The sequence below is a fragment of the Mus musculus genome, chromosome 6, assembly GCF_000001635.26.
Source record: "Mus musculus strain C57BL/6J chromosome 6, GRCm38.p6 C57BL/6J".
Lineage (NCBI taxonomy): Eukaryota > Metazoa > Chordata > Mammalia > Rodentia > Muridae > Mus > Mus musculus.
In genome coordinates this window covers 46,004,556-46,017,801 of record NC_000072.6, presented here as the reverse complement: position 1 = coordinate 46,017,801, position 13,246 = coordinate 46,004,556, and the positions used below count along the sequence as shown (strand labels likewise).

Genomic DNA, 13,246 nt, shown 5'->3' with positions numbered 1-13,246 from the left:
TTCTAAGTTGATAAACATTCTAAAGTCCATTTCTATATCTTTAAGACAATCTATTAAGGCCAATTAGCTGAATTTAAAAAAAACATTAAAAAAGATTTGTGGGTGAATTTTACAGTCTTTTAGTTTGATTCCTTCATTTAATTTTCACTTTTTAACACTTTTTAAGTTAGATAGAAACATGTTGGAGACCTAAGATAGTCTTAATCAAATGGACAAGTTTAATAATCACTGTGTTAAAATATTATTATTTCCATCACAATGTTTCAGTTACATGGAAACACATCAGCAAGTTGGTTTGCTTAAATAAGGCCAGGAGGGAGGACTATATGCTAACACTTTTATGTGTTTAGCTATTAGAAAAGAGCCTTTAATCCTGACAGTAGCTTGCTTTTCAACTGTATAAATCATTTATGTATATTTGTTTTATCTTATTCTGGGTCTCTAGATATTTCCTGTTTACTCTGAACCTCCCCAGCTGAGCTTACCAGAGAAGAAAATGATAAAAATTGGCCGATTTATCATTTCAACTGACTTGCAGGAAAAATTAGAAAATAATAATGTAAATTCAGAATACAGACAGGAGTGTCTTGGCATTTCAACCATCCGTATTCAGCCCTTCAGAACCATGATCAGCCATTCTTTGAAGAGGTGAAGGCCATGGAGTTAGTCCCAACAGATGGACAGAGCCCGTTGTATGAGGAGACAGAGCTCCTTCAGTAGAATATTTGATTGACAGCTAGTGCAACAAGTTAATGCTGAAATTATGGAATCTTCTTGGAACATCTCTTCCAAATGATGTTATAAAAGCTCAAGATAGGAACAGACTATGTATGGCCTCAGCCATGGAGGATCTTGAAGCTTAGAGCAGTGATGAAGAAATGATATGAACCAAGTGATTTTGTCTTAGATAGGGTGTCAGGTATCTGCACTTCACTTGTAAAATTACCATGTCCTATTCTAAAATGCAGAGGAAGTTACACACCTGGTTTGTTTGTCATGACCTCCTCCCTTGTAATTGGCACATCTGTACTAAGTGCTCAGTAAATGCTACTTTCCTCTCTCCAATATATTTCAGAATTGCTATTTGCAAATTAAACATCACTGTTTTCTCTTCTCCCTGAATAAAAGATGCTCAGCTGCTTCATGCTCCTGCTGCCATCACAGAGCATACTATGAAATCATTAGCTACGCCAAACTCTTCCATCCCTGTTGGTTTTAGTTGGTATTTTGTTTATCACATCAACATGTATCTAATTCTCCTGTTTCAAGCAATAATAGAGAAACTTGCTTAAAAATCCTGATTATTACTATTCCACCTTGTACCTAGTTTTTCTTGGTTTATAGTATGTCACTTTGCAGTGTTGTCTTCCCCAATACCATAGTTATCTAAAAATATGTTAGGACTGTTCAGTTTCAACTTATAGTATATGCTAAGCTTCAGCTTGGCTATCATAATAGTACCTACTTAAAATAGTGCCCAATGAAGCCAAGTCTGTCTTCCTCAGTTGAAATATATACTTTGCTATTCTGTTTTCTATTTACCTTTTGCTAAGTTTTTCTCACATATGCCATACATGTGTTTAGGAGTAACACTTTGGAGTTTTGATTGAGGCAATTAACCTACTCATTTAAACAGATAATTATCTTGTAACTAATAATAAGAAATACTTGAATCCCCATGAAATCAAATATACCAAACCCTGTCATTTCACTACAAATATTATTTGATTTTATACATATAACAAGCATGCCAAGGAGTATCAATTTCTCTACTAAATATGACATAACATCTAGAAAAGTGTTTCTCAACCTTTCTAAGTTGCAATACTTTAATGCAGTTCTTCATGTTGTGTAGATACCTACATAATTATAATTCATAACTGTAATTTGCTACTGTTATGAATCACCATGTAAATATCTGATATGAAGAATATTTGATACACGAGCCCTAAGGGAATCACAACCAACTTGCTGAGAACTTCTGTTCTAGAAGATTCATGTGACATAATTAAAGGTCAACCAACTTTTTTTTTTGCTCACACCCTATGCTTTTATCATGTCTCCATTTCTCATAAGCAGAATATAGTGCAATGAAGAAAAAGTTTTAAAATTTCAAATGGAAATATAACTATGAGCCCGTAATGCCAGTTTAAGAAAGAAAAAAGAGAGGAAAGAAAGAAAGAGGGAAGGGGAGAGAGAGAGAGAGAGAGAGAGAGAGAGAGAGAGAGAGAGAGAGAGAGAGAGAGACCCAGCCATCAGCTTTGGGAAGATTGATAGCAATTTCAGAAGCAAATATAAGCAGATGACACTGACCTGAGGAGATGTCAATTTGGCTTGTCTTGGTCTGTGTGTTGTTTATGTGGACGCCCACTTTGCTCTCTACAAGGTCAATCTCCACATTGCCCAAGTTATCTGCAAAGTGACTGAAGAGCAAGAGACCGCTGGGGTTCCAAGTCCTAAACTGGAAACTGACTGAGAACAGGTCCTGATTAAGTCTGCCAGGTACCTCCAGGTAGCTTGTAGCATTGAAGAAGACTGGTACTGTATAGGGCTCCACACAAGAGAAACTCAGATTCCCCTGCAAGCAAACAAACATCTATGTGAGGTTATTGACAAAGAGCTGGTTCTACAAAGCAATGTTCAAACCTGTAGTAAACTTAATTCAGTGCATGCATGAATCCTCCTGGAACTTTCTGGAGTGTTAGACCCAATAAATGCAATAGGAAGACTTCTAGTTCACAGTGTAGCATGCAATACCAGTCAAAAGACTGACACCTTCCTTGCCTGCTGTGATGGAGACCACATTAAGGATTTCTTTCATCTTTTAAAGGAACGGTCTTCTTTCATTGGTTTAGGAATTTGAGGAAATTATTATTTCTGTTTTTCTAATATATATATATATATATATATATATATATATATATATATATATATGTGTGTGTGTGTGTGTGTGTGTGTGTGTGTGTGTGTGTGTATCCTCCCCAATGCCCAACTATTCATTTGTAGCCCATTAACTATTATATCTGAAACAGATTGTCTTCCTGAGGTAATATTTAAATTCACTTAGTTCTATAACTTTGCAGGTTTTTTTTTTTTAATATTTCCCTTTCCAGGGACAAGAACAAATTATGCAGAGCGACCAAGGTGTTATAATTGACCACTTGCCTGTGTTATAGTGTTGTGTCCCAGACAATTAAAGAGCATTCCTGAGTAAGAATGCTGAATGGTCAGCTAGTGCAGCAGAAGAGTGTGGATGTGAGGGACATGAAGTCTTCAGGAGCTGAGTGAATTTCCCTGAAGTAGCAGCTACTAATTCTGAGCAAATTTCTTATAAAATGTTTACTTTGGAGGGAAGTTTACAAAATGATCTATTTCATGATTTTTCCTAGTGTTTTCAGTATATGTGTAGATTTTACTACAAAAATTATTCTGTAGTTGTCTACAAATAATTTGTTAAAAATAGAATATACGGGCTGGCGAGATGGCTCAGTGGGTAAGAGCACCCGACTGCTCTTCTGAAGGTCCAGAGTTCAAATCCCAGCAACCACATGGTGGCTCACAACCATCTGTAATGAGATCTGACTGACTCCCTCTTCTGAAGTGTCTGAAGATAGCTACAGTGTACTTACATATAATAAATAAATAAATCTTAAAAAAAAATAGAATATACTTGTAGATGCCCCACCACAAACACACCACACACACACAAACATATAAATATATATATATTAGGTCTTCTCTAGTTTGAATATTTATTGTAGTTATATTTGCCTTGATACAGAGCTTCCATAGTTGATACTCTGTAGTTTGTCTGCTAACTGGATACATCTCAAAATCAATAGTGAGTGAGCTTTAGTTAGAACTAATATTTTAATTATTAAAAATGCAAATAATATGTCCCAGGACAGAAGAATGGACACAGAAAAACTGGTTCATTTACACAATGGACTACTACTCAGCTATTAAAAATGGGGACATCCTGAGTTTTGTAGGCAAATGGATGGAACTAGAAAATATTATCTTGAGTGAGGTAATTCTGATCCAAAAGGGCATGCATGGTATGTACTCATTAATAAGTGGATGTTAGCAAAAAAAGAAAAATTACAGAGTACCTAAGATACAGCCCACAGAACTCAAAACTGTCAACAAGGTGAAGGACACAAGTGTGGATGCCACAAGGGGGGAGGGAGGGATCTGTGAGGAAAATGGGATGGGGGGGGGGCTCAGAGAGAGGAGCATGATCTGGTATTGGGGTGGAGGAAGGACTAAAATCCCTGAGGACCATCAGAAGGAATAGAAATACGCAACCGTGGGAGGTTGGAGGTTGGAGGGACCCTCCAGAATGTACCAGAGACCTGGGAGGTAAGAGACTCTCAGGACTCAAATGGAGGGGCCTTAGATGGAATGCCCTACATAAGGAAGAGGGAACTTGTAAAGCCTACCTCCAACAGGAAGACTGCATCAAGTAAGCATCAAGTGAGGGATAGGGTTGCCATCCCACAGTCAAAACACTGACCCATAATTGTTCCTGTCTGAAAGAACTGCAGGAATGGAAATGGAGAGGAGTCTGAGGAAAAGAAGGTCCAGAGTAGGATCTAGCTCAAAGGGAGGTCCAAAGACCTGACACTGAGGCTATGGAGTGCTCACCAAAAGGGACCTACCATGATTCCAAAAGATCCAACAAGCAGCTGAAAGAGTCAGATGTAGATATTTCCACCCAACCAATGGACATTAGCTGCTGACCCCTGTGATTGAAATAGGGGAAAGCTGGAAGAAGCTGAGGAGAAGGGCAACCCTGTAGGAGGACCAGCAGTCTCAATTAACCTGGATCCCTGAGATCTCTCAGATACTGGAACACCACACAGGCAGCATACACAAACTGATATACTCCCCCCAAAAATATATATATACAGCAGAGGACTGCTGAGTCAGGGTTCAGTCAGAGAAGATACACCTAACTCTCAAGAGACTGGAGGCCCCAGGGAGTTTAGAGGTCTAGTAGAGTGGAGACTGGGGATGGAGAAATTCTTGTGGAGACAGGGGTGCGGGGAGGAGGTATGGGATGTGGAACAGTCAGAGGGTGAACCCAGAGGAGAACAAAATATAGAGTTTAAAAGAAGGAAAAGGAAAAAGACAGAGAGAGAGAGAGAGAGAGAGAGAGAGAGAGAGAGAGAGGGAGGGAGGGAGGGAGGGAGGGAGGGAGGGAGGGAGGAAGGAAGGAAGGAAGGAAGGAAGGAAGGAAGGAAGGAAGGAAGGAAGGAAGGAAAAGTGCAACAGCTTTGGTGCCTCAATGATGAATGCTTTTAAGGGGCCAAAATATAACTAAACAGATAAAGAGATTCTAAAAATAAGAGTCATTTGAAGTTGGCAAAAATACAAGTAATAGAAAATATATTATTATTTTGGTTTACACCTTTTTCATGAAATGTCATTTTTTGAGAGCAGTTAAAAGACCCTTATGCCATTTTATGCAATGCTTAAAAAGCTTAAAAGAGTATGTGTGTGTGTACGTGTGTGTGTGTGTATACACATTACATATGGACTGTGTGTGTTAGTGGGAGTGGTTGTGTGTTTGTATGTGATCATAGACTGTGGCATATGCACTTATAGTACATAGTCCATGAACATAATATATGAAGTGTTTGTGCATGTATGTATATTAATTGCCTTGTCAGTGCATGTGTTTTATGTATATATAATGTGCCTGTCTTTATGTATTATTGTATGTGGCATATGTCTGTGTATTTATACATTTTTATAGTAGATATGTGTGTTTGTGTGTATGTTACTACGTGGTATATGTGTATTACATTGTGTATATTTGTCAGCATTTATGTATTGTATCTGGTATATGTATAGTGTGGTTTGAGTAATTGCTCACATAGGCTCATATATTTGAATTTTTTTCACTGATAGTATGACTGTTAGAAAGGATTATGGTAGGTGTGGCCTTGTTGGAGGGAGGAATTGTGTCACTGAGGTTGGGCTTAGATATTTCGAACAGCCATATCTGGCTCGCTTTCTCTCTCTCTCTTTTTCTCTCTCGCTTTCTCTCTTTTGTTTACTCTCTCTTGCTTTCTCTCTTTCGCTTTCTCTCTCTCTCTCTCTCTCTCTCTCTCTCTCTCTCTCTCTCTCTCTCTCTCTCTCTCTCTCTCTCTCTCTCTCTCCTGTCTTTAGACCAGGATGTAATTATCAATAACTACTCCAGTTCAATGCTCCTGCTATGTTTCTCACCATGATGATAATGGACCAAACCACTGAAACTTTAAGCAAACCCCCAATTAAATACTTTCTGTTATAAGAGTTGTTTTGGTCAAGGTCTCTTCACAGGAATACAACAGTAACAGTAGGTTTATATGTGTGCATTTTATGTGGAACGTGTACTGGCATGTACAGTATGTGATGGGTGTTTGTGTATTTGCAGGTACATAATATGAGAAGTGTATATATTTGTTTGTGTTTAGTATAGGGAATGTGTATATGAGTGTGAGTGTGGAAATAATATGAGAAATAATACAGGCTTATGACAGAAGCCATTATAGTCAGGTGGTCACCCATATAGAGTCTATAATATATAATTGTCACTTAGAGTCACCTTGGTAAGTTATTATTCCAGGTTAAAATTTGATATTTATAATTTACAAAGTGCTCATGTTTTCTTCTTTTTTTAAATTTATGTACATTTCAGATGTTCCCTCCTCTTCCAGTCCCCCCTGCCACAGTTCCTCATCTCATTCCTCCTCCCTCTTGTCTCTCAGAGAGTGCTTTCTACCACCAGGCATCTTCCTCCCTGGGTCCTCAAGTCTCTAGAGGATTAGGCACATCTTCTCCGACTGAGCCCAGATCAGGCAGTTCTCTGTTATACATGTGCCAGGGGCCTTGGACTAACCGGTGTATGCTGCCTAATTGGTGGCTCAGTGTCTGGGAGCTCCCTGGGGCCTGTATTTGTTAAGATTGCTGGTCTTCCTATGGGATGACCCTTCCCTTCAGCTTCTTCAATCCTTCTGCTAATTCAATCATACAGGTCCCTGACACCAGTCCAATGGTTGGGCGTAAGTATCTTTGTCTCAGTCAGCAGCTGCTAGGGCCTCTCACAGGGCAGACACACTAGGCTCCTGTGTGTCCCTGGGTACTGAAGACTTTCTGGGAGACAAGCAGGCTGTTGGGTTTGGGTGGTTATTGCTCCAGCTGATCTGGCTCAGATAGAGAAGCAATCAGGAAGTTCATATTTTCTTATGGTATCATTGCACATTACAGTAGTTATCTGTTCACACTTTATGATATTATTGCTGTATGATCAAGTTAACTTTCTCTAACTCTATACTTTATTACTTAAAGTAGGCCAAATTTCAGTATTTTATTATTAGTGTAAATTCCTCACTATGCTTAAGGGAAATCTTCATCACAGAATCATTTGCTTTAAACTAGCTTTACAATTTTTTTACTGTTACTGAAGTCTTCTCACTGAGTTAGGGGCTATTCATTTATCCAGGTATTCTTTTTGACTTTTGTCATTGTCAAACATGAGCTCCAATTTGGGCAAATAGGACCATCAGAGCACTTTTAGGGGCAGCGTGAAGAGTTAAGGAATTATCTCAGTTGGTGGCTTTCAAGAGTGTGGTCCTTATAATCTCATGCACTCACTCCCATATGGCAGTGCATTATGAGAAATAGTTCCTAGTCCCTGGCCAGGAAGAGCCATAGAGAAGCCCCATATAAACATTTGTGAGTATCCTTGGACTACCTAGCAGTACACAGGGAGGCAGGATGCTGAAATATCCTTACTATTTGACCTTCTCCAAGAAATCTGAAACCAGTCTCCACAGAATCCTGAAGAAACTCAGTGTGAACTTTCGTGGCATCCTTTCTTTTTCCCCAGAAAACATTTTACTTTTTTAAACTTAAGCTATTATTTAACTACTATAATACCTGTTTTATATAACTTTAATGTTCTTCCTTGACATTTCCATATATGTATATAATTAATTATGGGTACCGTCTTTATCCTCTCAAATTTCCCTCCACTACTCTCAGCCTGTCGGGCAATGTCTGCCTTACAATATTAAACTGAACCCAAATGATGTGAAAAGCGAAAGTGAAATGATGTGATGTTTGTTGTTATTCAATGCCCCTGGATCACTCTTTTGGACTCTTACCATATTTGATGGCTCTAATTTCTTTCTTCGGGCAAGATCGGTAATATTGACACCATTGTAGTTGATGCTTTCCATGCAGCCCTTGAAGTTCTTCCTATTACTGGAACTTGGCTTACCAGAGAAAGGTATGCCTCCAAATGTTATCTTTGAGAAAAAAAATGTTAATATTTACATTTCTTACAGTAAACAATACAAAATTATAAGTACAACTAATGTCAGGCACCTTTATTTCAGGAAAAGTTATGCAAACATTATAATATGTTGCCTACAAAATCTTTTGCTCATTACATTATGCTGTTGCTAAAATGCATAATGAAATCATTAATTCCAATAATTAGATTATAACTTTAGCAATAAAATGGCAAATGTCACTTTCATTTTTTTTAAACAGTGAAGGCATTTTATAAATTGTCTTGAGAGGATTTTAGAAAGATTTTATCTAGGAACTTTATTTTATCAAGGAATATTAAAACTATATTTTCATATTTATCATTCAAAGGCATGTTACCAATAAATGCCTATAGTAATCTCAAGACAACCAGAACTAATATAATAAGCTGATAAAAGTGTAGCCTGAAGCAAGGAATACTGTACTTACTCTCTGGAGGCTCAGGGAAGTCTAATGACTCTTTGAGTCAAAGGTTCATTAAAATTATTTTGAGTGTAGAAAATAGCTGAAAAATACCATTAGTGTATGGCTTAGGGCCTTTGTGCGACACAGGGGCTGTAAGTTGAACAGTCAAGGCTTGCACATTTTATAGAACTTGCAAACCTTAAGGACTAAGACCTATTCTCCTAAACGTGCTCCACTGAGTAAAACTGCTTCTAGAGGATATGGTTTTCCCCCTATGTTTTTCTCATCGATTTTAAGTTATGTTGCCTCAATACTGATGACACAAAATTATACTTTATCAGTACTCCTAGTAATAGCGCATTAATGGATAAATGTATAATTGTAGCTATAATGCCAAATTCTATAGTCATTTTCAGTGCTATTATTTTCAATTTTTCCCTTAGAGTTGTTTTTAATATAAAAGCATTGTTGAGACATCCTTGAAAGTGAAGACTTTATATTTGATATAAGGATGTGCTACATTCCAGGAGGTACACGAGTAAATTATGTTCCATTATTTGGTGCTTTGGCATTTAAAATGCTTAATTAGTTTTAGAGAAAGAGACAAATTAATGATGGTTCATGACACAATGTTTTTAAGGAGGCCCCATTTAAAATAAAATTAACTATTATAAATCATGTTCAGCTGAATATACACCACAAGCAATGATTCATACATGAGAGGAGAATATAAGAATAAATTAAAACACGTAGGAAAAAATTAGGAATCTACAAAATGAAAATGCAGAGTAGTGAAAATAGTAGAAATATTGAGAGAATATTTGAAAGTTACAGTGACCTAGCCTATCCAGGTTTTATGAAGTTGATCCTGATACTGATTACAGTGACTATAATGCTAAAATGAAATGCTGGGTAGCTGTGTGCAGTTCCTTTTGTTGATTACTCTTAAGGGGTTCATAGTAATGTAACTTATATTTTCTTCTTTTGGAAATTTATGATTAGTATTATTGGATGAGTGTGTTTGTGTGTCTGTGTGTGTTCATATGGAAATGCCATGAGACATACTTAGGAGTTAGAAGACAACTTGTGGAATAGATTCTCTCCTTCCATCATATGGTTCCCAGGGTTATACCTCTGTTACTCAGGCTTGCCAGCAAGTATCTTTACTTGCCAAACTTTGCCACTGCCTCCTGTATCAGGTGCTGGCAGCACTACATTTCTTTTCTTTTTTTAAAATATTTTTTATTATTATGTATTTTCCTCAATTACATTTAGAATGCTATCACAAAAGTCCCCCATACCCTCCCCCCCCACTTCCCTACCCACCCATTCCCGTTTTTTGGCCCTGGCATTCCCCTGTACTAGGGCATATAAAGTTTGCATGTCCAATGGGCCTCTCTTTCCAGTGATGGCAGACTAGGCCATCTTTTGATACATATGCAGCTAGAGTCAAGAGCTCTGGGGTACTGGTTAGTTCATAATGTTGTTGCACCTACAGAGTTGCAGATCTCTTTAGCTCCTTGGGTACTTTCTCTAGCTCCTCCATTGGGGGCCCTGTGCTCCATCCAATAGCTGACTGTGAGCATCCATTTCTGTGTTTGCTAGGCCCCAGCCTAGTCTCACAAGAGACAGCTATATCAGGGTCCTTTTAGCCAACGCTTGCTAGTGTATGCAATGGTGTCATCGTTTGGAGGCTAATTATGGGATGGATCCCTGGATATGGCAGTCTCTAGATGGTCCATCCTTTTGTCTCAGCTCCAAACTTTGTCTCTGTAACTCCTTCCATGGGAGATTGTTTCCAATTCTAAGAAGGGGCAAAGTGTCCACACTTTGGTATTCATTCTTCTTCAGTTTCATGTGTTTTGCAAATTGTATCTTATATCTTGGGTATACTAAATTTCTGGGCTAATATCCACTTATCAGTGAGTACATATCATTTGAGTTCTTTTGTGATTGTGTTACCTCACTCAGGATGATGCCCTCCGGGTCCATCCATTTGCCTAGGAATTTCATAGATTCATTCTTTTTAATAGCTGAGTAGTACTCCATTGTGTAAATGTACCACATTTTCTGTATCCATTCCTCTGTTGAGGGGCATCTGGGATCTTTCCAGCTTCTGGCTATTATAAATAAGGCTGATATGAGCCTATTAGTGGAGCATGTGTCCTTCTTACCAGTTGGTACATCTTCTGGATGTATGCCCAGGAGAGATATTGCAGGATCCTCCGGTAGTACTATGTCCAATTTTCTGAGGAACCGCCAGACTGATTTCCAGAGTGGTTGTACAAGCTTGCAATCCCACCAACAATGGAGGAGTGTTCCTCTTTCTCCACATCCTCGCCAGCATCTGCTGTCACCTGAATTTTTGATCTTAGCCATTCTGACTGGTGTGAGATGGAATCTCAGGGTTGTTTTGATAAAAGCACTACATTTCAAATGTGTTGCTATAGATGCTTCACATTACAGATTCGTTCCTCTGTGCGCATGGTTTCTTTAATCAGGAGCTTTGTTTTACCATCGTGATGCTGATTCATATGCACTATAAATTTCTTCTTTCAGTAACCAGGGAGCCATGTCCAATTCTTGGAAGCATGGTGATGAAGCACTGCAAGCTAGGGTTAGAGGATGCTTGGCAGGGAAGTGAGTTCTAAGCCAGTTTTCTTATGGAATCAATTACATATTAGTTTGCCATTTACATTTTCTAGTCATATACTACTGTTCAAATGAAGTTGTGGGATCATAGCACTTTAAAGTATTCTAAAATTATGGTGAAAAAACATTTTTGCAGTAGTTAGATTAAAATTTATGTTTGGGAGTTTCTTTCTGTAGTGTTAGTAAAAATATTACCACTTTAAGCCCTTATTTATTAACCATTTAATTGACTACACGGTATTTGCAAAGTATAGCAGATGTTGTCAGACACCTTTATTGTGCTTTCTCGACATTCTTTAAAAAACAGGGTAATAATTTTCTCCAGTTAACTGTATCATACCCAAGTTAGCATATATAGCATTTACCAACTTCCATAGGAGTTGTTTGGTTTTAAAGTATTTCATTAGTAGGATGTATGTCACCCTAAGATAATAAAAGAGGCAAGAAAGAGTCTTTAAACCTATCTTCCTTCCTGCTGGTCATAATGAATATCGTGATATAGATGTCCTTCTTGATGTAATTTGCCACAGGTATAAAAGTAATGCAAGGGAAAAGAAACTGCAGTGAAATGGCATTTGAAACTAGAGCTAACCAAAAAGAGTGGATACTTTCATGTGAAAGAGATAAACATTCATCTGTTATGGAAACATATAAAGAACTATGTTTTTATCTGTATACATATTTATCTTTATATATATATATGTTGTTTCAACATATCATTTCAAAAGAAATATGATCTTATTTTCTTATTATTTTAAGGGGATATGAATTACTCATGTTACACAACCTGTGAGGGTCAAAACAGATTTGAAGCCAGGCTTTCAGCTCCTTTGAAGAGCAAAGTTTTAATATTCTCTGTCTACAGTCCATTTATAAGCCAAAAAGAAAAAAAAAAAACCCACTGGGGAGAGTCACTCTCTATTTCCATGGTCTATCATGCAAAGTGCTATAAGTGGCATTTAATTAAACAACAGAATCGAGGCAAACAATGGATTATTGCCCTACCCTTCAGTTTCTTTGTCTTGGAAAAAAAACCAAAATATATATTTCTTCCATCTCAGGGTACCATCTAGTTAGCAGTTTGACTGCTAATAGTGATCTCTCCAGTTCATGATATAATAACACTACAGAGAAGAAGAGACAGGGAAAATTTTGGGGCTACTTTTATACACAGTGGTAATGTCAACACTGAGCCATGTCAAAGGTGCAAAGCTATACATCACATCTCTTTTGCTGATGTGCACTGATAAGAATGGGAACATGTGTATTCAGTCTAACCCAACAATGTTCTCTTGGATCCAGCTTGTATTAGTTGGTTCATCAGGACGTGTATTAAATAGAACCATTATTGAAACACAAGTATGAGAGCATTTGAATTAAACTATATAAAGAGAATGTTAATATCTACTTTGAAATAATCTCAACACTTACTATGATATATATTCTTAGGTTATTTATACAACACCTATCCAACACAAGTACTTTGTTTTGTAATGGTGTGACAGTGGGCATCTTTTTAGAAGCCACACCCTTAAAATCCAATTGATAGCATGAAGTTACCATAGTAAGGTGTTTACACTATGAGAGTTAAAATATCAAACTAGTGCATTCCCCCCTTTTCCACTCTAGCAAGAGCCTCTTGAGTCTTCCCATACTAAGCCTTACTGTCCTTTGTTTCAGACCAATCTGCAAGAACGAAAGTCAAATAGTTTAAGGGGAAAGGACATGGTCTTTGTGAACATGAGAGGACTATCTCTTTTATAGACTCAATATGACTTGCACAAAATGTAAATTATGTTAAATTTGAAGTTAATATTACCAGCCAGTGTAATAGGAGTCTACCTACTATATTCTTACATCAAGG

General features: G+C 37.6%; 1 protein-coding gene across 1 annotated transcript in view; it reads right to left on the bottom strand.

Annotated features, from left to right (window-relative positions):
- The window catches only part of Cntnap2 (contactin associated protein-like 2), a 2,241,333-nt gene that overhangs the window by 1,283,592 nt on the left and 944,495 nt on the right, over window positions 1–13,246 (bottom strand). Inside the window, exons 7-8 of the mRNA NM_001004357.2 lie at window positions 8,157–8,300; window positions 2,314–2,578 (exon numbers count right to left, since the gene is read on the bottom strand). Coding sequence (NP_001004357.2) covers window positions 2,314–2,578; window positions 8,157–8,300 — 409 coding nt within the window. The remainder of the gene's footprint in view (window positions 1–2,313; window positions 2,579–8,156; window positions 8,301–13,246) is intronic.